Source organism: Passer domesticus, chromosome 7, assembly GCF_036417665.1.
Source record: "Passer domesticus isolate bPasDom1 chromosome 7, bPasDom1.hap1, whole genome shotgun sequence".
NCBI lineage: Eukaryota > Metazoa > Chordata > Aves > Passeriformes > Passeridae > Passer > Passer domesticus.
Window position 1 is genome coordinate 16,583,251 of NC_087480.1, and position 24,482 is coordinate 16,607,732.

Consider the following 24,482-nt stretch of genomic DNA (forward strand, 5'->3'; position numbering starts at 1 on the left):
AGGATGTCACCATGCCAGGGTGCTCTAGACGTGTCACAATTCTTATTGTGCCACCAAACCAGCCAAGGCATTTCCTCCCTGCTCCTGCCTGCCCCCAGCAGTGGCTGGGCTGCCTGCAGACCTCAGAGCTGCTGCCATGACCATCATATTTGCCATTTGAAGCCTGGCCTGCATCACACAGAATGATTCCAGCTTCAAGTGCATGACACATCCCAGAGCTACGGATTTGATGGAAGCACAAGGAGATTATTCAGCTCCTAAAGAAGGGATGATCTCAGCAAAGATAAGGTTTGCCTTGAAGAAGGTTCCTTAGAAAAACCCTAAGCTCCAGATGAGTGCTAATCCTCCAACCCTCTTACAGCAGCTCCCTGTGACAATACCAAAAATGACAGACTGTGCTTTCAGGAAAAGTTATCCTTCCTCTGCATGCACCAGCAACTTTCCAAGGATAATGAACTGTGGGCAAAAGTCTTTTGAGAAAAATCAGGAAAGCTGGATTGAGGCCATTTTGAATGTCTAAGTGTTAACATTTATTCCAGGAACAGTCTCTGTGGGCAGCAGTCAATTATTCTGGTTGTTAGAGCTGCAGTTGCAAAGTTGAGAATGTGCTACTGTGCCCAGCTTTTGTGTTTCATGGAATTTACCAGGGCTGCAGCAGGAATTAAGTGGACTTAACACCTTGCAGAGTTCATTCCACATGGTGTTAGAGGAGGCCTTGAGTTTCAAATACATGAACTTGCTGCTGCTTCGTGAGTTAAAAAGAACTACTCCAGGTAAAAAGACCTACTCCAGCATGGCAAAATGAACCTTGGAAGAGCTCCCTTCCCTTGGCTCCTCCATGGACAGAAGCATCTCTTGTTCTGCTGGAGAAGTGGAAGAAATGCTTGGTTAGAAATCACCTTCAGAGCCACACGATGCCCCTAAAGAATTCTGGGACCACACCAGTCCTGGCTGCACCCAGCCAGGGTGAGGAAGCAAATAAAACAGAGCCCCATGGACACATTTTGTTATGTGGGATGTAATTAACTGAGCTATCAGGCCAACAAACACCCACAGAAAACAATTCCACAAGTTACCAAGGCTCCAGTATGAAACTACAGGAACTTCACTTTTCCAGGCAAACTGGAACACACACACTGGGTGGAGATTCCAGGATGTTTCCTATAAACCCCTCAGTCCCAGCACACACCAGACTCTGCACAGTTCCAGGGTGGAGCCCCTCCTATGATTACTTTAAATACTCCTGGACAAGATTATGGAAAATATTCCCAAGGGCACAACAGGATACAAAAAGCTTGGAATCACTTTGTGGAATATCTCACACAGCCCAAGAACATTTGCAATAAAACCACACTGAGCAAAACAAATCCTACTCAGCTTTTTCTAGAGTTTGATTTGAAACAAGGGCAAATTTCAAAGAAGCAGCCCAGGACAGGGCATGAAATCCACCTTGGGATGTGCCTTCCCTTCCCTCCCAGGTTGTGCCTCACTGTCCATTTCATTTTGTCAAGAAGCTGAATATGGGAAAGCAGCAAAATTGTGGAGAGGGCTGAAAAAACCCTTTTGTCCCACAAAGAATTCATTTATGGGACAAGTGGCCAAGAGCAGCATTTCCTAAGCCATCTTTGCTGCTGAATTCAATGCACAACACCAGCTTCCACCTCTACCCAGCCTTCCATCCAAGGACAAAAAATAATCAGAGCTGAGGTGGGACAACTTCTCATCACACCAAGTCTTCAAGAAGAGGCTCAAAATGAACCAAACCACCATGTCCAGATACCAGAGGAACTAAATTTCAGCTGAAACTTGGATGAAATGCAAGCTGCTCTATGATCATCGTGAGAAAGGCTGGAAAGGATGGCATGTGATTATTTTAGCATCTTTCATATGCAAGTTTGATCACAGCACAAGGCACAGAATTATCAGTTACAAGTGACTCACTGCAGTAAATGCAGCTACATAAATCAACTTCCCAAAGCCCTGGTCCCTGGAACCAATTCCATATGAAGGGGAATAAAGCCCACCTGGTGCTCTTTTCCAAAAAATTCATCTGCCACGATAAATAGCAGCACCTTGGGGCAACATCCACTCCTGACCCAGCCAAGGCAGTGGGACATGAGTGGAAGGATGAGCTGGAACAGGATGCTGCCCTGCACTTGACCAGCACAGAGATTAAGGAGGAATGCAGTCCTAAGCAATATCAGCAGGTGCATTATTTAAATATTATTATTATTATTATTGCTTATTATTTATTTATATTAAAGCTGAATGCTGAAAATAGGAAGTCAGGATTGAGACAATGACCTCAGTGATGGAAGATGGCTGCTAGGACTGAAAAGGGGGAGAAAAAATGATCAGGTGGGAGGATTTTGAGAGAAAGTCACTGGGAGATGAGACAGCTCCCTGGAAAAGAATGGGAAAAGCGACCTGTGACCAGTGAGGGAGAACTCAGATGGCAGCAAAAGGTACCTGTGTGACAGAGCTCTGAGGGCTTCCAAAATGGGAGATCTGAGGCTGAGTACAGGAAAGGACCAAGAGGCTCAGCCCAACAGATGGAAGGAATGTGAAAAAAGAAAGAGCATGAAAAACTTCACTTGTTCTCATTATGGGAGTGCCCTTGAGTGCCAGGGAAGATCTCTGGGTCTGGAGAACAAAAGGGTGATTCCAAGCCCCAGTTAATTAGCTGCACACCACGTGGTTTTTGTTCACCTGAAATGTCTGTCTCTAGATATTGCTGCTGTGCAATCTCTACCCCCCAGAACTACACTCAGGCTACACTAGGTAAGGACATTTTTCAATCAGAAATAATCAAGCTTAGAACATGATTGAAATATTGTCAGTAATTCACAAGTTTTTGCCATCAAACCACTGAGATGAGCCTCTGATGACTTTACCTAGATTCTACTTGTTTTTTGGAAATTACAATGATGAATTAGCCCCATTATAGCAACAAGTTTGGTTACCCTCAGTCTCCAAGCAGAAAGCCAATTTATAAGAGATGCCCTGGTTGTGTGTGCACTGTTCTTGTGTGTCACAGCAGAATTACTCCCAGATTCTGGGTTTCATGCAGGTATTTTATATTTTGGTACACAGGTATTCTGTACACAGCTATGCAAACACCCAAGCTGAGGGCAGAGTTCACCACAAGGGCTGGTTATAACCACAGTGTAGTAAATTGCTTTTCTACAACAGAAGTGTAGGTCACCCCTAGAAATATGGGATCAATAGCAGCATGCAGACCTACTCTGGCATGGTCAGAAATGGATTCCTTTGTCTTCACTCTGCTCAGGTTTTGTTTTCCTAGATCAGGCTCTGCTGAGGACACAGCCACAAAGACAATCCCATTCTGGTTTTAGTGCCTCTTCTTCAGTGCTGTTTCCAGATGCCATTTTGGCAGAACAAAGCCAGAGCCCAAATGCCAGCATCTCCTGTCTGTACCTCAACCAGAAAAATATATTTTCATTAACTAGGTACCTCCTTACCTGCAGCAAAACCTATTTGAAGGAGATGCAACAACTAAAGCTTTCTTAACTTCACTGACAAAAAGCAGGAAGAGTACAAGAGGAGGGAGAGTGTAAAAAGAGAATAAAGAACTGCATTTTCTTCTGGAGTTATTTCTGAATATTTGCTTAAAACCTAGGGCGAGCAGGACTGAGAGCTGCCATTAGGGAAAGGCTGTGGCCATATTAAGAGACCAGAATGAAACATGGCAGAATCTCTAAAATTAAGGGAGGCCACACCTCCATTCGACAGCTGTAAATGGGCTGAGAATAACTCCACCAAGAAGCATCACAGCTCTGAAAGGCAGCAATTTCTTCCCAGGAAAACTCCTCTATGGAAACCAAGATTTATTCCACGTCCTTGTCCCTGCAGTGTGTTTTGGGGAGATGAGTATCCTGCCTGACAGAGAAGGAGTTCTAGGAGAGCTGCCTTATTCAAGGTCACACAATGACTCGCAGCCGAGGCTGCCCCTGCAGTCCGTGCCTCACTCTCCCATCCATTGTCTTTCGCTAAAGGCAAAAGCCTCGTGGATTTTTTGGGAGTTACCAAAAAATCTGCTTGGAGAAAAACACCAGGAAAAAGGGAAGAGCACCTCCCCTCCCGCAGCAGGAGGTTCCAGGTCCGAACAAAGAAGGAATTGCTCGGGGAGGAGAAAGCAGCGTGGCCGTGGGTGCCTCCTTCCACCCCGCGGTCCAGCCTCGGGCAGGAGGCAGCCCCGGCCATCCATCCATCCATCCATCCATCCATCCATCCATCCATCCATCCATCCATCCATCCATCCCTGCAGTGCCATCCCAGGGTTGTCCTGAGCCTGCCGGGAGGGGCAGCCAGCAGGGCAGCCCCCGGGCTGGGGCACGGCTGGCAAACCTGCTCCCCGGGCACCCCTTCCCAGCAGCATTGGTTTCTGGCTCATCCCTCACCCCGCGGTGACACACGGAGGAGCAGGCACAGCCACACCCCCTCGGCACACGGGGACAGGCTCGGCCCTGCCCCGAGCAGCCCCGGGATGCTCCTCACGCTGCCCCGGGGCCACCGCAGCGACCGCGGCCGCAGCCAGGGGGGCTCCCTCCGCACAGCCCCGCACGGACCGCGCTGGGGGCAGGGCATGAACCCCGTGCCCTGTGCGCACATCTCTGAGAGACCCCCTTACAGACCCCTTACAGACCCCCCAGACCCCCTTACAGACCCCTTACAGACCCACCAGACCCCTTACAGACCCTCCCGACCCCCTTACAGAACCCCCAGACCCATTACAGACCCCCAAGACCCCCCAGGCCCCCTTACAGACCCTCCCAACCCCCTCACAGACCCCCCCAGACCCCTTAAAGACCCCCTAGACTCCTTTACAGACCCCCCAGACCCCCTTACAGACCCTCCCGACCCCCTTACAGACCCCTTAGAGACCCCCCAGACCCCCTTACAAACCCCCCCAGACCCCCTTACAGACCCCCCCAGACCCCCCAGGCCCCCTTACAGACCCTCCCGACCCCCTCACAGACTCCCCAGACCCCTTACAGACCCCCTAGACTCCTTTACAGACCCCCCAGACCCCTTACAGACCCCCTAGACTCCTTTACAGACCCCCAGACCCCTTACAGACCCCCAGACTCCCTTACAGATCCCCTCACCGACCCCCCAGACCCCTTAAAGACCCCCCAGACCCCTTAAAGACCCACTTACAGACCCCCTCACTGACCCCCGGACGCCCTTACAGACAGCCCAGCCCACCCCCACAGCTCCTGAGCTCAAACCCCAGCGCAAAGAAGCCCCCACAGCTCCCTGTAATGGTCCCTCCTCACGCATAAACCCCAAATTTCACGCAGCGCAACCTGTCCAAAACGCCCTTCTCTATTCACAAGCCTCGCTCATTAAATCCCCTCTCTAATCAGGCTGTGTGAGCTCCCAACACAGCCCTGCACACGCTCCACAAACACCGAGACCCCCGCGCCCTCCAAACACCCCTCGCACCCCAACACACACCCCCAGGTGCCCGCCCGGCCCTGACCACACCCCTGTGCACAGAGACCGTGTGTGCCATACCCCAAAAACCCTGCACAGAGCACACAAACCCTCCTCACCCCATCCCACACCCCTGTGCACACACACCGTGTGTCATACCCAAAAACCCTGCACAGAGCACACAAACCCTCCCCACACCCCTGTGCACACACACCGTGTGTCATACCCAAAAACCCTGCACAGGGCACACAAACCCTCCCCACCCCATCCCGCACCCCGGGAACACCTCAGCCCCTCTTCCCTTTCCATTGATCCCCACCCACCCCACTGGGAAACCCAGCCGGGCTCACCCCAGCCCGGAGAGCCCTGGGGACACCCTGAGGCAGCCCCCGAGACACGGACACGGCCACGAGCTGGACACACGGACACGGCCAGCAGCCGGACACACAGCCAGCAGCCGGACACACGGCCAGCAGCCGGACACACGGACACACGGCCAGGAGGCTGACACACGGCTAGGAGCCGGACACACGGTCACAGGCAGGAGCCAGACACACGGACACACGGCCAGGAGGCGGACACACGGACACGGCCAGGAGGCGGACACACGGACAGGCGGACACACCCCTCCGGCCGCACATCTGCTCGGCGCTGGGCACACGGCGGGGGTGGCACCCGCACCGCCGCCCGCCCGGCCGGGCACAGCTGGCTCAGCCCCCCAGAGCCGGGGAAAGGTGACCCCCCGGGCACCCCCAGCGTGCAGCCCCCTCCCCAGCAGCGATGCTCGCTACCTTCCTCCAGCTCGTCCATGCTGCCGATCTTCCTGGAGCCGTCGATGGTGTAAATGTAGCGCACGCCCTGCGGCAGGTTGATGTTGTCGGACAGGGAGCGGGTCAGGTCCGCCAGGAGGGCATCAAAACTTCGGAAGCGGTCGGAGGACACGGCGTATACAATCCCCTTGAAGTAGCGGTCCCCGTTGCGATAGAATCGCACCTTCTTGGCTTTCTTCTCGTTACTGAGCGCCTGTAAGGTCCGGGTTCTGTAGAAGCTACAGTGAGCGCTGTGAGTGGGGCTGGGCAAGCCGTTCATCCGTGTGCCTCGCATGTTTCTGGACGCCTTGTCTCTTTCGTCAAAGTGTCCAAAATCAAGTTCCATAGTTTGGTGGACCCTAAAGATCTGAAGCTGGGCGGGAAGGAGATGGGGAGAGAAGGAGGGCAGAGGGTCGGGTTAGAGCCCGGCAGAGCCGCGATCCGGAGAGCAAAACGACACTAGGGCTGAGTGTGGAGCAGGACAGATGCATTTGGGAAGCGCCCCCTCCCCTGACCCAGATTTGTATCGATTCTGGGGACTGAGAGTAGGAGGGGTCCTCGCATTTTGAAAGGGATCCAACTACTGGGGGCAGGGAACACGTTTCCCTGCTCCTGCACCTGGGAGTTCTCAAAGTGCAGCAGATCGGGACTTGGGGCCAAAGGGATACATGGCAATCACAACTCGGCCCCCAAAAAACTCATCCAAACACCAGTTGGCAATGAATTAAACCTCTGAGCCCTGTGAGGTTTCCTTTGGCAACAGAAAACAAGGAGATCCCAGTAAATCAGCCCTTCAATCTGTCGAATCACGGAAGGACCCAGAGCATCTGAATGTTTAACATTAGAATAAACTGGCATTTATGAAAGAATGGTCACAGGGGAATAAGCAGTTTCTTTGTGACAGCCTGTTCAATAAGGGTTAGCAATGAGATCCAGCCCACCCTTCCCCCTATCCGCAGCCCCCTCCTAGCCCATCAATCAATTCCCAGGACCAGCCTACATCTCCAAGAAGAAATGACTGCAAAGAAAAATCTGTCATTGAAACGCAGCTTCGGTAAGCTCTTTTCAGCCCGAGCCCCCTCTGAATTGCATTTTTTGCTCCCGTTTAATGAGGAGGAGAAAATGAAGGGGCTATTTCCACCCCCCGCTCCCAGCCCTAAGTGATTTAATAGCTGGAAGTGCCCGTGCCCCAGGGACACGCCGCCCCTGCTCCTCACCTTTCATTGTTCTGAGCACGGGGGCTTCCAGCACTGCAAAGCCGAGGCTGGAGCTGACACCCAGCGAGCAGGAATTGTGCACTGTCTCTAGTTTATGCTCGAGAACAACCTTTCTCCTGCGCCAAACCCCAACACAAAAGGAGAAGGAGCCCCCCAACCCTGCAATAGGGACCCTTCCCTCCCCCGGCAGCGCCAGGCACATGCAGCTCATGGATGTGGTTCTCATGTTAACACAGGGCTGGAAGGGGATTTACAGCCCTTGGCAGCCAGGTACAAACCCAGGAAAAGCTGTTGCTATCTCATCCCCGCCCTTTACACTCGCCGGAGCCAAGCTCCTTCCCTGTATTTTACAATGTCAGCGTGACCCGTGCAAGAAAAAATCATTGTCCCCAGGCTGCGGTGAGGCAGATGACAATGCAGGCATTCCACACAGAAACCCCGACTTGGGAACGTTCCCCCCACGATGCCACCGGGGTAGATTCCGTCTGGTGTCATGCACTGAACAATGAAACATCCAAGCAACTTCGGGAATGAATCAGAGGACGCAGGGGTTTTGATTTTAAAATGAACTGCAGATGCTGTAAAGCACCAAGGAAAGATTCCTCCCTTCTCTTACTTTTCTGCATGCAAGTCACTCAGGCAAGCTCTACTCACCGGTTTTCAGCGTGCAGGGTGGAGATGCTCAGAGAAAGAAAACCAGGCTCACTCTGCCTTTGTTGTCTGAGCTCCAAGCAAGAAATTCCTGCCAGGGTGGATGAGACGCCTCCTAGGTCCTAGTGCCTTGTTCCATCCCTCCGCGGTAACTTTGCCTCAGTGATTCTCACTCTCACCATCAGCTGTCTGCTCACAGGCTGTGTTTGAGGGGAAAACGGGGTGCTGATTCCAGCTCTGGATTGTCAGCAAATCAGTGAACAAAAGGTTTAGAGGGGCACGGTCGGGGGTGGTGTTTGGAAGGATGCAAATTTCCCCTTGAATCCAGTGGGGAGGGGGGGAAAAAAAGGAAAAAAAGGCAGGATAATTGCCCCAATCCTACAGGATTAGCAGTACAGGGGGGTCACAGTCACAATCCCACAGTGTGGCACAAGACTCCTGGGCATTAGGAATGTAACTGAGAAAATCTCTGACCAGTGGAACTGGGCACAGTCCTGCCCCTGTGCTGGTTTTACATGGCAGCTGTGGTTTACACTGGCAAGCAGAAAGGGAGAATTCACTTGGTGGTTCTGCATGAGGTGCCCCTGGATACTTTTTCTCTGTTAACATTGGACGCAAGCCAAAGCCAGAGCGCTGAATCCCAGTTCATTCAAACCCCCAGGGATTTCGGGATGGAGTCATCCAGCACAAGCCAAACCCAGCAGACCCAGCGTGGCTCACATCCCACTGTAAGAGAAGTTTATTTTCTGATTCCATTACAGGAGGAGCCAGCTGTTAAAAAATTGTACTGAGCTCTTTCACTTTGACAGCAAAATCTTTCACCTGCTTTCTGGGTGGAGATTCCCATGCTGCAGCACCACTAACCCTGCTCCTAACCCCACTGGTGCTGGCCTCATCCTTACGTTAGAAAAGAATGGGATTTGGAAATGGGAGAGTTTTCCCATCTGTAGAAGGCAATCTTTCCTAACAACACTGCGTCTGTTTCGAGTGAAAACATCAGATGTTGTCATTTTGGCACATCACAGCAGTATCACATTTACACAGAAGGAGTCAGTATTTATTCCAGCTTTGTCTGCCCTGTGCATGATAGTCCAGGCAACACTGACACAAACCCACTGAGAGTTCGTCTCTGTTTGCCAGCAACTTTCACACATGACATTTGTAAAAAGTTTCTTATTCCCTGAAACCACCCTTTTATTCAAAGGCTCCCACGCATCCTCTGCTGGAGCTTTTGGCTGCTCCCTTGTGTGCATGGTCGGATCAGTGCAGAGGAGACAGAGCTGCTCTCCTCCCTCAGGAATCAGCCCTTGAGGGGAAGAACAGGGTCTGTCCTCTCCAGGGTATATTTCAGTATTTCTCTGGATTCAGTCGCAAGGGGTATGTGGGACTTCAAACCTTGTCCTTCCCATTAGGTCCTATTTTCTGAATTAGATAATTCCTGGCTATTCATCACCATGAGCTTAATCTGTCCAGAATTAACAATTTTTTCCTTTAATACAATGCTGCTGTAAATATAAATCTGCCCGTGCTTTAAAAATTTGCCAAAAATATAAATCATTCAGCATGTGCCAAGTACAGCAGCAGCAAGAATAGAGAAAAGGAGAGTCTTCATTCAGCCTTCAGAGGCACACACAGCTTTGACACAGGAAGATTTTTGGGATGATGGATGGTACTACACCAAAATAACCAGGCAGGATGATGTAGACCCAGGTGGAATTGTACCACAATGTGTCAATCTCCCAAATTTGACTTGAATGGGAAGTTCTGAGGGCAGCAAAGGGGGTCAAGCATCATTAACAGATGGCTCTTCTTGGTGCACCCCAGCTCATACCCTGTGAGATGAACGTGTCTGCACGGACACCTCTGCTCAGGATAGGGACAGGAGCTTTTTGAAGCACAGGCACTGCCTTTGAAAAGCATTTTAAAAGAATTACCCCAACAAGAGAACTGGAATTTGTCCCTGACTGAAGGATAAGATTTCTACAGCAAATCATGGTAATGTTCATCTTGGGTAAAACCTCAAGCTCCTCCTAAACAGTGCCCAGAACATCTCCAGTGTGTCCTCCTTTAATCCCTCCACAAGATCAGGAGGATCTCACAAGCCAGAGCACCATCAGAGGTGAAGAGCCCTGCAGCCAGACTGATTTCACATGTCCTCAGTGAAATCACACCATATTTGATTATCGCCACATGAGAACAGAATCACCTCAGACCACAGACACCAGCACAGAAACAAGCAGCAGCTTCTTAAGGAAAGCAAGGGCCTGCTCCTGACTTCATTTCTTCTTCAGAGCTTCTTCCCTGGCCTTAAGGAGTTAATGCCAGTCAAAACATATTTACATCAGAAGAGACTCACCCTCTGAGACATCATACTCTAAACAATTTTAGGCAGCGTGAGTGATTGAGAATTGGAAAGAAAATTCCACTTCCCATCAATAATTTCATCTAGCTGCAAAGGAAAGATAAATTTAGCTCTTCAGATTAAATTATCTACTTCAAATCAGGTGAATCATCTTTCCTCCAGGAAGGCAATATTTAGACTTTTGCCTGTGTAACTAAATCTGTATAAATGCATGTTTGTTGACATTGCTGAGCAACTGTGACACTCTGGAAAGGGACTGCAGGTGACAGGGGTTGTGTGATGCTGTGTGCTAACTTCTTCACACACACCTAGAAAACCCAGCTTTTAGCATCACTGGGAGCTGCAGTCTCAAATACTCTGTGTCAATGCCCAGTTGCTTTGCTATGCAGCTTCCTGACTTCCATAAAAATTGCCTCTGGTGGCACAGCACATTGTCTGAACAGGATATAAGTCAGGGTGATAAGCAGCCACGGTCTGGCTGTACCACAGAATCACAGAAAAATCAAGTGATCACTGGGTTTGAAGGAAGTCTTGGATCAGCATCTCCAAGTCAGTCTATTTGGAAGCATGTGTTTAGTTACATTTCTTACTTTAACCTCTGTGGTTCCGGACTGGGTGGAAATTGTCATCCCTGATCACTGCTGGCAAAGCTCTGCTTGATGTAACTTAAACACCAAAACTCTGTGAAACAACCAATTGTTATTTCAGGGGTCTGACAAGTGTGTCACTTTAAGAATGACCATGTGATGGGGGGAAGAACAAACCATGTGATATAATATCAACTATTCAGTGCAATATAAGGACCACTCAGTGCAAAATCTGTAATCACCCAGTGCAAAACAACAATTAAATAAACTATTTAGTGCAGTATAACACATCAGGGCACTCACAGCTGAAATCCCATCAAGTCAATGGCTCAACCTCGACCCTATAGAGCAACATCCTTTAAATCTGAATCTTCAAAAGAGCTGAGAGTTCATCACAGAGTTATCCTATATCAGGCTATAGAGCTAAGTTCCTCCTACAGAATACTATGAGCTAATAAGCAACGAGGACTTGGCAGACTTTCACCACATAACATTTGTTTCCTTTGGAGATTTATTTTTATAGGGACCACACACATCTGAAAGTCTTTTAAATACCAAAGCTGGAGAGCCAAAGTCAGCCCAGCCACTGGGGAGAGAAGGGTGGAGGGTCACCCCCAGAGCAGCTCCCCCTCTGCAAGCCTTGGAAACATCTGCAGGGGCTGCTCACATCTTGAGGTTGGAGGACTGAACCCCTCACAGTCTGAACAACTGGAACCTCCAGGGAGGAGCAGGGACAAAGTTCTCAGTGTGAGGAAGGAGGAGAGGGTGGAAGAAGCAGGGGGGCTCCAAGGCCACCTGGGTGTGGGAGTGCTCAGCAGTGTCCCCTGGCTGGGACCTGTCCCTCCTCCACACCCCACAGGCTGTGCTGAGCCAGGGTATGGCAGCCCCACACCCGTGGCAGATGCCCTCAATCCCAGCAGGTGACTTCAGCTTCGGGTATTCCTGAAATCTGGGAGCCAGGGGCCTTTGCATCCTCTGAGGGACCATCAGGAAGCAGGCTGAAAGGAAAAGGCCATTTTCTGTGCTGAGTATCTGGAATCTGTGCAGCTCAATGAGCTCAAGATATTCCAAACACATCCAGATACAACAAAGCATTAAACCCCACAACAGTCATCCAAAAGGAAAATACCTCCTGCACTAGATCTCTTCTGGCTCAATCCCCTCCCTTCTGCAACAAACCACCACGATTAATAAATCTCTCCCAGCTGAAAACAAGTTCCCTGACAGCAGGAAGTGAAGCACCCCACCCCAGCACACCCCTGTGTATTTTGGGTGAACTCTGCCAGAGCCAGCGAGTTCCAGGAGCCAGCTTCTGGTGGCAGCTCAGTGGCAGCATTTCCCCTTAAAATCAAAGTGCAAATCTTGCAGAAATCCGTGGCTGTGGCTGCCTCATGCACTGCCTGTACCCAGGGATGTGCAGAGCCCCTCTGAGCTTGTCAGTGTATTTGTGCTGACCAAGTTATGGGTGATACATGGTCTGTGAGCCTCAGCCAAAGTCATGACAAATGGAACAGCAAAACCTCCAAATTCTCCTTTTTCCAAGGTTGTCCACGGGCTGCATCATAGTAGTTAGGAGATTTGTGACCACAAATTTAATAACTTCTTGATAATTTCATTTTTTATGTTAATTGGAACTGAATACCTGATTGCCAGCCTCTCTCAAAATGCCTGCTGAGTGTGACACAGGCTTGAAGGACTTTCCTGATGGAATTCTAAGTGATAGAAAGGAAAATCCCATCAAAGCCATCACGGGGGATCATGTCACGTTCAAGTTGGAAGTGCAAGATGTTTCCTTTCAAACACAGATCCTTTCTGTCACTCTGAAGGCAGTGACAGTGAAGTCAGGTGACACTGGGGAAGCATTTGTAAAAGATACTCGAACAACTCATCTTAAAAGCTTAGAAATCCCAACAACAGACCTTTTCAGAAGTTGTTTTCCATGGGACTTCCACCCAGTGCATTCAGTAAATGTCATCCCAGACCAAGCCCAACAGAGGCTGCAGGGTTAGCTGTATCAGTGTCCCAGGAGTAGGGCAGTAAAGCAGGAATGAAGAGGTAGGAGAGCAGGTAAAGAAAGATTTTGTGCCTGTTTTACTCTTTTCAGGAGATGGTTCCAATCTGTTTTATCCTAAAAATACAGACAGAACTAATGAATGGTGATTTTTTCACGACAGTAAATATTCCCCAGTTATTTTGCTATTGTTCCTCAGGCACACATATCATGTACATACAATAATCTATTGAAAATCGGTGCTTTGCATCTGTACTGGCATTTAGAGGTAGATACAGCAATGAGAAAACTCATTTAGCTACATCAAAAGAACAGCTTATCTGTCCGAAGTCTTATGCAAATTAGGAGCACACTGAAAGACCATTGTTTAAACATCAATGAACTGGGGTCTCTTGTCTGCAGAGCTGCGTCCCTCACTCCAGAGAGACACAGAATCTCAGCCTGGCAGGATGGAGGGACAATTAAACACCGAGTACAAATCAGCACCTTCAGCCCCCTTTCCCCAGCAAGGAGAGCCAGCACTGCAAACTCTGCCTCAAACGGAACCAAATCTGGTTTTCTCCTCCTGGAATTCCTGGGTCTGGCACACAGCAGCCAGCATCACCCTGTTGTCTACAAGGCAGCCCCAAGCACAGGAAGGATTCAGGTTCCAGACACATCCTGACATGCAAAACCCTGACCCAAGCAGCCACTGAAGCACCCAGGGATTTCTAAAACACCTCCTGGAGACCTGCACGGGTGGATCCCTGTGTGCTTTTAATCTTTAAAGCAAAGGTTACAGTGTGGAAGCATTGTGGGACACTCTGCCTTCTGAATAGCTTTATTTCAATACTGAAACTGCGAGCTGAACTCGTGCAGCTCTTCCCCTGCTCCCTCCACACCCAGCAGAGTTGTGCTGAGGTGAGAGATGGCTGCAGGCAGAAGCTCTCCCTGTCTACAGTCAGACCATCAAGAGATAAGCACTGAGCATCATTAATGCCCCTGGACAGATCACTGGAGACAAGCATCATCCAGCAGGGAGACAATGACTTTGGCACTCAGCTTTTTAGGATAAAAAGTACTACCCTTTTACCTTGTGAACATCTCCAGCTTGCTGGAAAAGTCCTTTCTAGCCTTGCAGGGGAGTAGGAGCTGACTGAAGGAGCTACTGGACAAGAAACCAACACCAGAAACTCCACAGAGATGGTTCTGATGCTATTTTATCTTCAGGTTGGGCAGGGTCTGTTCATCAGGAAACCCTCCCAGAGGGGCACACACTACTCACAGATTATTTGATTAAATTCCCAGCCTGGAAAACTTTGTGAACCACAGAACAACTGAACAGGGGAATGAGAACCCTATCAGAAATCAGGATTGGTATCACAAAGTTTGGGTGAAGAGCCAGGTCAAGAAGAAACTCCTGGTCTCCTCTGAGGGTGCTGTCAAGCACATTTCTGATTCCATGAGCTCTCCTAAGGGCTACCCAACATCAGCTGTGTGAACACTCACACTGAGCAGGGATAGCAGCTGCTCAGGCACCAGGAAAAAAAAAAAAAAAAAAAAAAAAAAAAAAAAAAAAAAAAAAAAAAAAAAAAAAAAAGGCAGGTTTCCAGTTAAAATCCATTCTGAGCAGTTATCAGAGCAGCTACTTGCAAGAAGTCACAAGGGAATATGGCTCTTTCCTGTGGCCCCAAACTCCAGGCAAACAAGCCCTAGAAGCACTGAGTGTGCAGTGTGTAAATTCACTCAGTGTGAGTTTGAGCACTGTCTCTACAGGGATGCATGGGGCAAGTGACCCAAGCCAGAAAATCAACTGATGAAATGCTGTGGTAGTGAAAAAAAAAAAGATGGAGATGATTTTCAATCCTGGCTAGCTGCAAGCAAATTGTATCAGCAGCAGCCTGACTTTACCCAGGGCCCTGTGGGCTGTAACCACAGTCATCTTTTTCATCAGAGCAGCCAAGCTGCAAAGGCAAGGGCTCTCCTGCAGCAGCAGCCTCCGTTCCCAGTGCTGTGAGCACTTTAAACCCCAGCAGAATGGGCCCATCCCACCTTTGCACCGTGGGATAATGGTTTATGATGATGTAACTGCTACAGGCACTGCTTTTGCCCAGCTCCTGCTCTGCTCTCCCTCCCAGAGGAAGGCAGCTCAGCCCCAGTGCAGAGCCAGGCTGAGCCACAAACGCTGTCAGGCCATTGTCTGGGGCTGTGTGTCCATCCTGTGCTCTGCTGCTCTCAGCCCAAGGTTTATTCTGTTTCCAATTAGAAACCCAAACTGCCTGTTGGATTAGGTGACTTGCACTCTCTAGGCAACCCAAGAAATATTTTCCATTTGATCCTTGCGTTTCCGAGCCCTGCGAGCACAGGGAGCACTCTGCCCAGTTAAACCCAGTTCACCTGCGGGCCCACCCAGCATGAACAGCCCTGCACACCCCCGGCCATGGCTGTGACTGGTTCCACTGTGCTCACCCTGCTCCAGCCCTGCTGGCCAGCCCAAATCTCGTTTGTGGGCTCAGGCTGTGGCCATAACCCTGGCAGGGAGTTATCAAAGGCAGGGCTTGTCTCACTTTTAGGCCCAGCCATCTCCAGGCTGCTCAAGCCAGAGATGCTTTCATTTTCTTCTTGATGGCACGTTTCCCTCACTTCACTGTGGGACAGGACATCCATTCCAGGCCTCCTTCATGGAGAGAGGACCTGCAGGGAGGTCTGGCTGTGCTCCCTGCAGTGCTAATTATTATATTTTTGTAATTACTAACAAAATAATTATATATGGTAATTATAATTATTATGTCACATACCCCAGATAAAGTATTATGGTACATAATTTATATTAAATTATTATTGAATATAATATTATTTATATAAAATAGATAAATATATATTTATATTTAAATATAAATTTATTTTTATAAATTTTATTACAATAAATTTATATTTATATTTAAATTAAATTTATATTTACATATAAATATAAATTTATTTTATAAATTTTATAAAAATAAATTTATATTTATATTTAAATTAAATATATTTAATTAAAATATATTGAATTATTGTAGATTCTTATTTGTTATTAATATGATTAATACAATTAATATTAGTTATTACTAGTATTACTAGTATCACTATTATTAGTATTATGGCTATTTAGGATTTATTATTAAACATTAATATTTATTACTATATTAAATAATTATGTCACGCACCCCAGCTAAAGAGAATACCTGGCTGTTTTAGACCCTAACCAGCCACTCTGCAGCAGAGACACCTTTGTGGTACTCCCCAAAAAACCCATTTCAGTGAGTCTTTAACTCATCCCGCTCACAGACAGCGACATTAGCGCACGCTGGGTCCCTGTGAGGTGGAAGAAAGGACAGGAAATATTCGTGAGGCAGTGAGCTCAGTGCCCGGGGAGCAGGGTCTGTCCCGGCTCTGTCACCCGCAGGGAGCCGCGGTGCCGCCCGCCCGCGCCAGGCGACAGCGGTGCCACCCTGTGGTGACACCGAGCGGCAGCACGGGGACAGCTCGGGCTGGCAGCGCTCTGGGGTCCCCGGGCACCGCGGTGACAACCAGACAGCGGCACCACCAGCGGCGGCTCTGGGATAACGGAATTGAAAATGGGGAAAAAAAACTCAAAAAGTGCACAGCACCATCAGCACTCAGAGAGGAGTGAGAGTGTGTGAGAGGAGGAGAGAAGCTGGCTCTGGTTTCTGGGGTTGAGATGGCCCCGAGGTAGTAGAAAGTCTCTTTTTCCCACCCCACGACCAAAGAAGTCAGGATTCGTCAGTTCTGCTTTTCAAGGTTGTTTATTTTTCCTTATCTATAACATTCTCTCCCTGACCAGCTGAGATCTGCCCTGCAGGTCTGGCTGTGGCACCGTCCCTGCCCTTGGGGTGCTGTAAAGTTTTTACACTAAGAACTACGTGTACTTGGCTTACAATCATTTTCCAATACCTATCACCTATGTTAGACAGTCTGTCTCTACTCTAAACCAATCCAAAAGTGTCACCATCCCAGCAGAAGATGGAGGGCAAGAAGAAGGACAGGACACACTCAAATCTCTCCCTCTTGCCTCTTGAACCCCCATTCTAAAACCCCAAAATTCTACTTTTTCACCCTGTGACAAATTAACTATCATTCTTCTCAAACTCTTGTGGCTTGTAAATATTCACATAAAGTTTGTCGTTTTTTCCATGGACTAAAATCAAAGGCACAGGTGTTCTTGACTCCATGCCAAGGTCTCTGAGCCCCTTGCCAGGGTCTCAGATCATCCAGGGCAGTCAGAGGAATGTCCTGGGTTCCGACAAAGCTGGGCCCAGGAAGAGGGGAGGGCTAGGGGGAAGGTATTTCATTATTTGCTTTTATTTCTCGCTGCCCTGCTCTGATTTGATTTGTAATAATTAATTTCCCCAAGACGAATCTGTTTTGCCCGTGACAGTAATTGCTGAGTGATCTCCCTGGCCTTATCTCCACCACGAGCCTTTCATCACATCCTTCTCCCCCTGTTCAGCTTCTCTCAAATCATTTTGAATGGTTGCTCAGGCCTGGACTGCCTGGCAGGATCAGAAGCAGAACAGCCCTTCTTTAGGCTACAAACGTTTATAATTTGAGCATTTCAGGGGGCAAATCCTCCAGAGATGGAGTTTTAGCTCAGTCAATACTGCATTGAAACAGCTGTAATGCCGGGATAACGTAATTGAAAATGGGGAAAAAAACCCAAAAAGTGCACAGCACCATCAGCACTCAGAGAGGAGTGAGAGTGTGTGAGAGGAGGAGAGAAGCTGGCTCTGGTTTCTGGGGTTGAGATGACCCCAAGGTAGTAGAAAGTCTCTTTTCCCCACCCCACGACCAAAGAAGTCAGGATTCGGGGTCAGTATGGGGTCAGTATGGGGTCAGCCCAAGACAAGACACTTGATAAGAGGAGTCACAGGACCCTTCACCTTCTGTCCCGTTGGTCGGTGTCCCCTGCGCGGCCCCGCAGTTAAATGCGGTGCCAGCAGATGGCAATCCAAGAAGGGCTTGAGTTCCCAGCAGCTGGCACAGCCTCGGGGCTGGCACAGCCACGGGGACCCGCTGCCTTCCCTCCTCAGCGGGGACAAGCTCTGCTGGAGCCCCGGCTGCTGAGAGCTTCAGACCTTCTGTGCTGGAGGCACCGACCCCCAAGAGAACCCTGCATTGACCTGAGGCCGTGGGGAAGCTTCCAAAATGGAATGGTGGAACTGGGATTGTGGGTGTGGAGTTTGGGTAGAAGTGTGTGATATCACAGGGGGGGAAACCCAGAGTTTAAGGGATTAGAATATAGTGATATATATAAAGCAAGATGGAGGTTTTAGGGCAGAGGTTGGTCCTTCTTCTTCACCTTTTCCATGGGTTTGGGTGGTTTTGTGCAATTGGATAAAAAGTCCATATTGCATGGACTTTTAACCCAATAACCAACCATGGGTTGGGTTAAAAGTACAAATAATTTAGGTATAATTTCTTAATTGGACGGTTTATCCTTAAAAGGCTTTGTAGAGAGAGAGATGGGCTCCATTATTAGTTTGTTAGAGAGAAGTGCTGCAGAGCTCAGGGTCTGTGAGACTGTAACAGAGATAAGAACAAATAAACATCTGAGTCCAAACAAGAACTAGCATCTCACATCAGGCATTTAATCCCAACCCTAGCAAAAAAGAAGCAAAGACTCCACACTGTGCCACTGCAGCCAAACCTCTGAAGGAGCTCAGATGCTGAAAAGAACTCCTGGATGTTTTAAACTCTAGCCAACCACTCTGCAGTAGAGACATCTTTGTGGTATTCCCCAAAATACCCATTTCAGTGATGGGTATTTCACTCATCCAATGGAATTCTTACCCATTTCAGTAGCCTTTTACTCATCCCATGAAATTCTTGCTGGCTCATGGAAGTTCACCCCACTGCACGTGGTCACTGCTCACTGTGATTCAGCAGTGTCAGGGTCCCTCTTCACTCCCACCCCTGCAGGCTGGATGCAGGTGGTTTCCTCTGAGCAGTGCTGTCCAAGGCACAGCACTGAGCTCACACACTCTGGCATTTCAGGCAGCATAAATCCATCTGCCCTCAGCCCATCTTCTCACATCTCCACGCCCAGGAATTCATTTCAGCCAGCTCTAGAAGAGTTCCTACTTTATGCAACGAATTGCTGTTCATACTTCCCTCTTCCTCCAATGACTTCTGATTAGGGTTTAGATGCAGAAACATTTTCAGTAGAGCTTTAAGCAGAGTCCTCCTGGATCCTCAGGGGCTGTCAGGGAGCTGGTCTGATGTTCCCTGCTCCTTTTGAAGGAGCAATTCTCACCCACAGCCACAGGACCAGGGTGCCCAGGGACACAGCAGGACCCCAAGGACTGAAGCTAGAGCAGGAATTCAGACAAGCCACAGCCCACATGCTTTCCCCTCATGTTCCTGTCACTGGCTCAGCTCTGTGCTGAGAAAGAGCCCACCCAAGGTGCCTGTGTGGTGACTGGGTCTTACCTGGTCTACGTGAGAGATATCTGCTCAGATTAGAGTTCAGACTATTCTTAAACTTGTGCTTCTACAGCTACAAAGGGGAGAATTTAGATTTGAAATGGAGAAGACTGTTCAGGCTTCCCAGCACCTGAAAAAACCCCAAACCCAGGCACATCTTCACCAATGTCAGTTTTCTTGAGAAGAGACAAACTATGGACTATCCCTGCTCAGGGCAAAGCAACTGCAATGGCAAACACATCTAGGAGGACTTGTAGTGACCACCTGGAGCCATTAAAGGGGATATGAGGGATCTGTCTGGTGAGGGATGAGATTACAGCAACATCCTGCTAATTAATAGACAGGAGGTCCCATCCACTGAACTACTGATTGAGCTGGTGCTTTTAATTAGACTCTGAGTTGCTGTGCTGCAGGGCTGCTTTCCAACCCCTCACCCAGGACAGAGATTAGCAGTAGTTTTATGCTAATTTATGTTGGCTGAAAAGCTGGTGATTTTAGGAGACATTTAGATTTCAGGGAGGAACTACTTATTAATATTCATCTCAGCTCCTATAAATACATTTCTAATCCACTGCAGGATTTAGAAGGCTGTGGATGGCAGCTGTGTCACTGCACACATTGGATTTGTTGCAGAGCAGGGGTCACGTTGGGTCAGGGGGTGTTGGAGCATAGCTGTGACAGGGTGGGCACAGCTCACAGCTGTGGGATGTGGCAGGTGGCATTTCTGTGTTTCTGCCACAGTGGCAGGAGCTGGACAAGTCCCAGGATGAGCACACACAGTCTCTTGGGCTTTTCCTAATTCTGGCTTCTCAAATTAACTTCAAGTTACAGAGGAGGTAGAGCTGAGCTTTGTCTTATGATTCTTCAGGGGCTCTCTGAGCCTCTCCTTTGCATAATAATTGCTCCCTGTCTTGCATTTCCCAAACACCTTCATACATCCTTTTGCCCCAAAGGAATGGAGCAAACCCAAATTATACTTGCTAATATGAAACAACCACTCATCACACTTTCAGCTTGGCTACTCCCCACCTGAACTCCTCCCTCCAGTTCAGCCACAATCCAGCTGGATGTGGACATCCCAGAAAGTGGCACCATTTTCCAGACTCTCTGCACACACATGCCCATGCACTGACCTTTCCACATGCCTCCACCTACTTTCCCATCAATAAGAACTGGTTCTAGTGTTGCATCATATGTCACAGTCAAGAAACCACAATACACAGAGCAGCCCCATAAGACCTCAGAAGGCTCCAAACATCTGCTCTTCTTGTTGTTTAGCCCAGCCTTTCACACCCCTGATGCTGATGCCCTGCCCCTGTGTGCCCTCTGCTCCCTTTGGTGGGTGCTCAGCACCCCTGGGCACCCCCTGGCTCGCTGCTGTCAGTGCTGCTCACAGCTGTGCACTGGGGATGGGGCTGGGCCAGCCCACCCCAGCCACCCCAAACTGTGTGCCTACATGCCAGGATAACTTTTTTGTTGTGGCCAGCCCATACTGGTTTCAGCCACAGTAGGAGAAAAGTATTCTTTTCTGCAAAATATACTTAGAAAAGTATTACTTTTCTAAGAAGAGTAATGCCCTATTGCAGAATCTCTGGTGCTGCAGTCTCCAGAGGGTGCAATGGGATCCATAAGCAAAATCACAATTTACAAGACCTAAAGCCCTAAATCCACTTTTCTAGAGCACTGAAACAAAGAACACAACGTGAGTGGAGCAGTACCATTCCAAACAACCACCTGCAAGCTCAGAAGCTGGGAGAGGTTGCATCACACCAGCTGGCAAAAGAGCTTTTGGTTCCTTTATGTTCGCCACACCAGCTGGAAAAAACCCACAAACCATGGTGTGGATAAAACCAAGAATAACCAGCCCCAAAGTGACAGTCATCACCAGAACAGCAGCTGCAAGCAGGAGAGGTGCTACTACACCTTTGTGAGCAGCAGCCTGCTCCGTGCCTCGGCCAGGGAGCCCTGAGCAGATTCAGATGATGCTAAACAAAGATGTCTTCAGGAGGGGTGAAGGTGTCCTTCAGGAGGGAAGCAGGCAGCAGCTCCTCCTCTCCTCCTGTAACCATTCCCTGACGTGAGGAGCTGTAGGAGCAATGGGGGTAGGACGGTTGGGACGGATGGAGACGAGAGATCTCTGAAGCCAGGTCTTGGAACTTGTGGTTTATTGCAGAGGCCCTGGGTGCAGGGGTGTTGTGTTGCACTAAATAGTTATTTAGTTGATGTTTTGCACTGGGTGATTAGGAGTTTGCACTGAGCAGTCCTTATATTGCACTGAATAGTTGATGTTATATCACATGGTTTGTTCTTCCCCCATCACATGGTCTTTTCCTCACACACCCCAGTACCCCCTGGTGCTCTCTCCCTCTCCTCTCCTCACTGGTATCCATTGGCTGTGGACCTCTCCCTCTGTCCCCATTCCCTGGGGTATAAAAGACCCCTGCCACTAGGGAACACCCTCTTTCTCCCATGCGTTTGTCCACATGGTGTGTCTCCTGGAATAAAGAGAGAACATCTCACGTGGGGAAGAGCACTTCTCATCTTTTGCTTTCATCCATGTAAGACCCTCTGGGCTGGGGTCCATAGCAGCCAGAGTGGACCCAAACAGCCCATCCAGACTCAATCTTACAGGTGGCACCCAGTGTGGGACATGATCTTACACAGGGGCCCTGCTGGGAGCTGCAGCCACAGCTGGGAGCAGGCTGAGAGAGAGAGAGAGCTAAAGAGAATGATAAAGAAGCCAAGAGCATGGTAAAGAGGATGAGAGAGAGAGGTTCCTGTTACAATACAACAAATCTTCTTCTGTGTTGAATATTCAAATTCTCACTAACAAATCTAGTACAAGATACAAATCCTATAGCATTTATATCCAGCCTATAAGAATCATTACATTACCATACTGTGTTACATTTTAAACCCTAAAAACTGCTCTTTGGACCCCTTCTGCCAAGCTGGTAGGGTCTGCTCTGACCCTTGGGCCTGTCTGCAGGCAAAGGGTATTGTTCCATCGAAAGGGGATTACCTTCAGCTGGCCATGCCATTGTTTTCCAGTTGTTCAGTAACTAAGGTGTCTCAAAGCTTGCTTTCATTTCAATCTCGCTTATAGTTTCCATATTCTCAAAATCTTTTGCCAGACAATCATATTTATAAGGCTTTCCTGTTTCATCCTCCCCAGCAAGGAGCGTTGGGTTTGTGTGTGGAACAAGGAGCTGGTCCCCTGGCAGAGCAGCAAGTGGCAGCCATCTGGAGTGTGAGGTGGCCCCGTGCCAGCAGCGCCCGGGGCTGGGGGACTTCGAGCAGGGAGCACATGCACAGCCTGGAGAGGAGGGAGAGCAAGGGAAGGAGCAAACGTGGGGAGAGCTGCTCTTAAAGAGCCTGGAATTGATGTTTCACTAAGAGCAAGCACACGTGGAAGCTATAGGAAATATTTTCAGTCTGTTTGCTCACATGAAGAAAGGGAAAGGAGAGTTAACCTGAGAGTAACATTAGGGGGAAAAAATAAGACAAACAGTCTTTCAGGGAAGTTCCTAACCCCACTGAGTCAGGAAATCGCCCAGCAGTGACAATAGAAGATGTGAACACAAAAATGACAGCAGGGACATCACAACACACAGTTCTGTGCCATGCTAGCAGAAACAAAGATTGCCTCACTGCTAAGGGAGTCCAGAGTCTGTAAAGTTTAGCACACAGACTTCTGTAGGACTGCCTGGCATCTTTGGCACAAGTCAGCACACAGACTTCCCTTGCCTTATTCTGATACTACAGCACAAAAGGCACTCAAGTGAAACCAGGCCTTTTGTACAGTGCAAAACACTTTTTTTTTTCCCTTTTCAGGTTAAAAATCCAGTACTGTAGTGGTATTCAGTCAAGGGTTGGACTTGATGAATGTGAAGGTCTTTTCCAACTTCAATGATTCTTAAACAAAGGCCAGGTCTGGCCATTCAGAGTACTTTAAACAAAGGGATGATTTCCTTGTTCTTTTCCTAGTGTTTGCTGATACTGGTAGGGTGGGGTACAGAAATTGTAACACTTCAAATGCATTTCAGTTTGTGGTACCATGCTGTACAATGTGTTTGTTTCTTTCTTCAGTCATTATGGGCTCCTGAAGTCTAAGCCCTTTGTGTTTCAATGGGTTACAGGCAAAATCTGAATAGAGAAGCCAGGAAAGCTGGGTTTGCCTCCTGTTGGTGTGAGGATATCAGCCTGTGGTGCTCTCCTCTTTGGAAGTCAAGGCTTGGAATGGATGCTTCCCCCATTTCTCCTTCCTGATTCCCTCGGGCTCCCTACAGAAAGCTGTTCCAGTGGTGGCTCACACGTGAGGGTCTTGCCTGCAGAGAGAGCTGCAGCAGTGCTGTGCTGGGACAACAAAGCCTTCCCTGTGAATTGCAGGCACGCTGGAGTTTTAGGTCAAACCCAACAAAGAGATTTGTCTTTCCCCCCAAATTAAAATGTGCTCGTTTGGGCTGATTCTAGGGGGAAATGTGACACCAGATGATCAGGAGGCCAGCAGCTAACACTGATTTAGCCAGCCACGAACTAGAAGCTAGATCAGATCAGGGCTCATCTGGTTTTGTTGGTCAGGGACAAAGCACGACAGCTGCTTCTGAAGCTGCTGCAAAACCTGAGCAGTGAGGCTGGGGCAGCAGCTCATCCTGGGGCTCTTGGGCAGCCCCGGTGGGTGCTGCTTGTCCATGCTGTAAAGCTCTGGCAGTGCTGATGCTGCAGCAGGGCTCTTTTATGTCAGCTACAGCTTTTGGGGTGTTGATTTTCAGCTGCCCCTTTCTTCTGGAGTCCCAGTGAAGCTGCACTGAGAGCTACAAGCAGCTCCTATCCCAGCCCAGTCCCTGCTTGGCTCCTGCTCTGACCCCTCTCTCACTGCCATCCTCAGCCACTTCTGCCATTACTTGCATCTCCTGGGTTTTA

General features: G+C 48.9%; 1 protein-coding gene across 6 annotated transcripts in view; it reads right to left on the reverse strand.

Moving 5' to 3' along the window:
- DCX (doublecortin) overlaps nucleotides 1-24,482 on the reverse strand; it is a 106,004-nt gene that overhangs the window by 70,871 nt on the left and 10,651 nt on the right. For 4 of the 6 annotated variants that reach the window (XM_064427158.1, XM_064427163.1, XM_064427162.1 and 1 more), the window contains exons 2-3: nucleotides 8,141-8,337; nucleotides 6,252-6,642 (exon numbers count right to left, since the gene is read on the reverse strand). In XM_064427158.1, the coding sequence (XP_064283228.1) occupies nucleotides 6,252-6,615 (364 nt within the window). In that variant the 5' untranslated portion in view covers nucleotides 6,616-6,642; nucleotides 8,141-8,337. Of the gene's footprint in view, nucleotides 1-6,251; nucleotides 6,643-7,486; nucleotides 8,030-8,140; nucleotides 8,338-24,482 lie in introns of those variants that run through there. The other 2 variants (XM_064427159.1, XM_064427161.1) reach the window with 2 other exon arrangements.